We start from the raw sequence: 5,000 nt of genomic DNA on the forward strand, positions 1-5,000 counted from the left end.
ATTCTTTTGTACACAAGTACTCTTACTAGGTATCCGTCAGCATTTGCTTTGGTTTACAGTTAACATCCATTTGGGTTGGATGTTAACAATTTAACGTAATTTAGGGACTTAGATGTTTTTATGCTGAACCCCTAATAACAGTACTTCTGGAGTTGGGACGCCAACTTTGGGAAGACATTTTTATATTTCGTGGTAAGTTTTATCTGGTAATTTCTCGTGCATCACCTCCGCTGTGATAAATCGGTGATGCACACACCTTTGTCTACTTTTCCATGACTGAAAATGCCTGTAACTCCTTAGTGAGTGCAATTTGCTCCCAAAAATAAACATCATACCATCATAGATCTTTTACTCAACTCCAGTCAGAATAATTCATAATCTTACCACCACTAAAGTTCTGGTTCTGACAAGGTTAGATGCCTAAATCTTTCTCGGACTCGGGTCTCCTAAACAGCACATCGCTGGTTGCTCTGACATCACGCAACCCTTGAAAGGCTGTAAAAAGGCTAGATAAATCAGAGAATATTAAGCTGATATCAAAAGAACAGATTCATTTAGCTATAACTGTGTTCCCGCTCCCAGCAGGCGGATGCTCAAACTGAAGGGAAGAAGAATAATTCTATGATCTTGCATTTTTCTTCCAAACACGTCCACGCAGACGCTCAGCCTACGCTATCTCCCTTTTCACATCTACACACTTACACATCCAACATTCAGTACACACATCCTGTACTTTCCTTCCACCCTTCTCTGATACAACGCCCACACACACTTACATAACACACACGGTTCCCGAACCTACTAATCGGGTGGTGGCAGCGTGCCGTAGGCCTGGAACCTTACATCTGTTCACTGCAGACGAATCTTTCCTTGAGCAAAGAACTCAATATTCTCGGTTGAGCCAGGACTCAACCAGACCACTTAAAGTCTACTGGGTCTACGCCCCGCTACAATATATATATATATATATATATATATATATATATATATATATATATATATATATATACGTGTGCGTGTGCATGTGTGTGTGTCCGTGTGCGTGCGTGCGTGTGTCTGTGCGTGCGTGCATTCATGCATGTGTGCGTGTGTGCGTGCTTGTTTTTGCGTGCGTGTGCGTGTGTGGCAGTAAGATGCTGTGTCGGAGAGTTTTGGGCGGCGTTGAGGCGCTCACCGCGGGGAGTGGCGGTTGGAGGGCGTCACCGTCGCCCGGAGGCCCGCGAAGGCGACGTGGACTCCATCGGTGACGGAGATATTGAGATTTGCTGACGTCATATTCTCTAGTTTCTTGGGCGACGTGACCACGAGGATACCTGTAACAGACAAAGACGCGTGTTTTGTTAAAATATATATTTATCTGCAAGTTGTACTATACTGTGTATGTATCACGTGATAATTGGTACCTGTCAATGGGTCTATTTTGAAGATGTCGGCTCGGTCTCCCGAGTGGATGCCGTAGCGCAGGTACGTGCTTTCCCCGACGTCTGGGTCATGCGCAGTCAGCGCAGTCACGACATGGCCTGGCTGAGCCTCTGAGGACACGCGGCAGGAGTAACTGTCTTGCCGCCAGACGGGAGCATTGTCGTTGAAGTCCGTCACTACAATAGACAGAATCCCACATGCTTGAAGATTAACATGAATAGCAAATACGGAAAAGAAAATATGTATGAGTCACATCTGGTTATCAAAGCTGATATTAAACTATAATTGGAATTAAACCTCATGCCCTTTTCCAGCTAGTAAAGCTTATTGTTTTATCTTTACGCTATAACATGAATAAAAAGAAAGGTATATCACTGGCCGACATTATTTGGCCCTAACAATGGCCAGCAAAGTTACGAACTGTTACGGGAAGCGCTTTCAACCTTTTCTTATTACGTTACGCAACGGCCACAGTTCATTTAGGACAAAACAGAAAAAATCCGATGTAAAGTAGTTATCGCTATTATTCTAGGGCAGTGTTGTCCAAACACTTTCGCCTTTGCACCCTTTATTAGCTCACTGCTATACGCTCTAAGGCTAGGCGCATTTCACTACGGAAATCCCGCACACCCTACCTACAGATCCAAAAAAAATCTGAAATCCATGAAAAATCCTTAGGAAATCCGGAACTCTCAAGAATCTACAAATCTCGCATATTTTCCATTCGCAGCAATCTTTTACAAAATATTAGTAATAGTACTGGAGATGTCTTTAAAAATCGGTAAAAAGGTGTCATAAACTGAGGTTTTGCATGGCCTCGTGCAAAACCTTGTCACGATTTATATTTCTCTCTCTCTTTCTCTCTCTCTCTCTCTCTCTCTCTCTCTCTCTCTCTCTCTCTCTCTCTCTCTCTCTCTATATATATATATATATATATATATATATATATATATATATATAATGTACAGTCTTAAAATAATGCAATTTTAAATCAATGTTAATGTGTGAATTTTAAACTTTCCAACCTTTTAAAAATTGAACAAGTGGATTTCTCAGAAATCGCTGACATGGTATCGTTGTTATGTGCCAAGATTCAAGCTATTTGATGGCCTATTGGGTGCACAGTTTTTTATCCTTTATATGGGAAAACCGGCTTTCATCAAAATGCAAAAAATGCCGGAAAAACGATTACATGATAAGATTTAAGCGCGGTCGGTAAAATATTATATCAATAATATAGCAGCATAGGATGTAATGAATGTAACTGCAAAGTCAAGTGAGTTCACTTTAATTCTCGCAATTTTTCAAAAACAGAATCGCTCCTTTTAAAATGTTCAAATTTCCTAGTAATTCTGGCTATTTCTGGAAGTGAATTAGCTTAAACTACTCAAATCGTTAATCCCGAGATTAATTCATCAGATTATGACGAATTTTTTTTTTCTTTTTTTGTATGAAGGGTTAAAGTAACCTTAAGCAAAGTCATGTTTTATGGTATAGTTCATTCCAAGTAGACCCTGTAAGGTAATAACTGATAACAGTTTTTGAAACATTTACATAATGTTTTTAACGCCTTTGAAAACTGAAAATCCCTCGAAATCTAGAACCTGGCAAATCTGTCTGGTAATCCGGATATCCCGATAAAAAAAAGGGTTTTCGGAAATGCCGGAAATCTAATATGCTATTTTGGGTAGTGAAATGCCCCTCGCTCCAAGATTCACCAAAGCAACAGAACATAATCCACTGAAATCTACATATAATGTAGGTTTAATTAGGTACGGAGTCGACAGTGCCAATATAGATAGAGAAATAAGCAAGTTACCATGAAGGCTTATCACCTGGTCTGCGATCTCAACAGAACCCTGATTCTGAACGATACTTGTCAAGATGGCAATTCAAACAGTCGGTCCGCAAGAGACAAGAGCGCCCCATCTGATTATCAGTCTTATTATTTAACCATGTGAAGAGGGAATTGAAAACATCTATAAAGAAAAAAAATAGCATCAACAAAGTAAAAACAAAGCAAGTAAATGTATGGTGCAAACATGCTCAAGCTGCTGACCTATATTGGCAGTAATATATCTCATATCATGTACTCAGATATAAATGTTTAATAAAAAAAAAAAAAAAACTGGTATAGGCATATATATATGCAGTGATATGTAGTCAGTTAATTATTGCAACAGCTGATTGATATTTAACTTAAAAACTAGACTATCGGCCCCTTTTCTTATACGGACAACATAACGCATGGAGTGGCTGTAACGCCCACCGCCATGGGATGGAATCGCTGCTGCCGCCCGAGGGGAACTGTGAGGCCCAATTACACCCCGTGTCCTCTGCCCTCTGATATGGACATGCAGGAATGAAATGGATGGACACCGCTGCATTGTATCGCCTCAAGGCAACGAGAAATGATGATACGATCCTTGGATATGCACTTATAGCTAAGAAAGAAATGTATTTTTCGCATACCAGTGTTCCTTGCCAATCTAAAATATGTTAAGGCAATAAAAGTGCACTAAATATCACTGATCTCTATATATGATCATTTTATTTTAGTTAATTCTTCTATACATCAAGATATTACATCCTAATCGTTTTTATGGAAACTAAAAGAAATATCTAAAAAAAAAATACTATTTTGTTCGTCTACGAATGATTTTTCTCGTTTTCTCACACAAATCGAAAACTCATTTAAGGCATGATTTTTAAATTTTCAATAAATTTATGCCCCAATCGGGCAGGAAATCAAAAGTAGCTTTATGAAACTTTTCTTCTATGACGAATAGCACGATGCTAACGAATTCCCAAGAGTTTAAACAAACGAAGAAAAAAAAAAAATAAATGAAGTCTAATATTCCCAAGATAATTTTTTAAAACTTTTTCCTCGTACTTCCAGCGCTGACCAAAATTCTTTAAACATTCCAAGACTTAAGACACACAAAAACTACAAAAAAAAACTGTGCATACTATCGACGGAATACATTGAAATGATTTTTTTTTTTAAGAAACATCGAGTCAAAGTTCCATCAAGGACAACCTTACAAAAAATAAAATAAAGTTTAAAGGGTATACGCCACTTTTTAAAAGCATAAAATGATAAACAATGAATATCGCCTAAAGAGCCCCAGAGTAGCACACTTCAACCAGCAAAAAACAGACGATATGGACGTTCGTTTTTCACGCTTAAAAATATTCAATTACTCTTTTTACCGCCATCATTAATAATAGCTAGAAATACTTATACTTCATTCCCTCTATGTCGATTGGATTTTACCAGCACAAAAACAACCGGATCATGAAATATCAGTATATGGTCAAATATCTGAATTGTTTCAGATTCCACTTCCACGCAAATGTTTGCCTATTACATTTCCACTAAACATTCTAATTCTAATTCCTAGCGCTCGCTGGTGGAATAACCTTTGAGAAATATAAGCAAGGGCTCGGGAACTAAAGAAAGCTGTATAGAATATTGGTAATTCAAGGTTAAGAAAGGCCATGGCATAATTCATCAACAGATGTCTAATAATTGCACTCAGAAACACACACACACACACACACACACACACATACAC

General features: G+C 38.4%; 1 protein-coding gene across 1 annotated transcript in view; it reads right to left on the minus strand.

The window, feature by feature from the left end:
• Positions 1-5,000, minus strand: part of LOC113805629 (fat-like cadherin-related tumor suppressor homolog) — a gene marked incomplete in the record, with an annotated part of 212,956 nt that overhangs the window by 74,222 nt on the left and 133,734 nt on the right. The window contains 2 exon segments of the mRNA XM_070125418.1: positions 1,175-1,313; positions 1,404-1,598. Of these exon segments, the coding sequence (XP_069981519.1) occupies positions 1,175-1,313; positions 1,404-1,598 (334 nt within the window).

Source organism: Penaeus vannamei, chromosome 9, assembly GCF_042767895.1.
Source record: "Penaeus vannamei isolate JL-2024 chromosome 9, ASM4276789v1, whole genome shotgun sequence".
NCBI classification, from domain to species: Eukaryota; Metazoa; Arthropoda; class Malacostraca; order Decapoda; family Penaeidae; genus Penaeus; species Penaeus vannamei.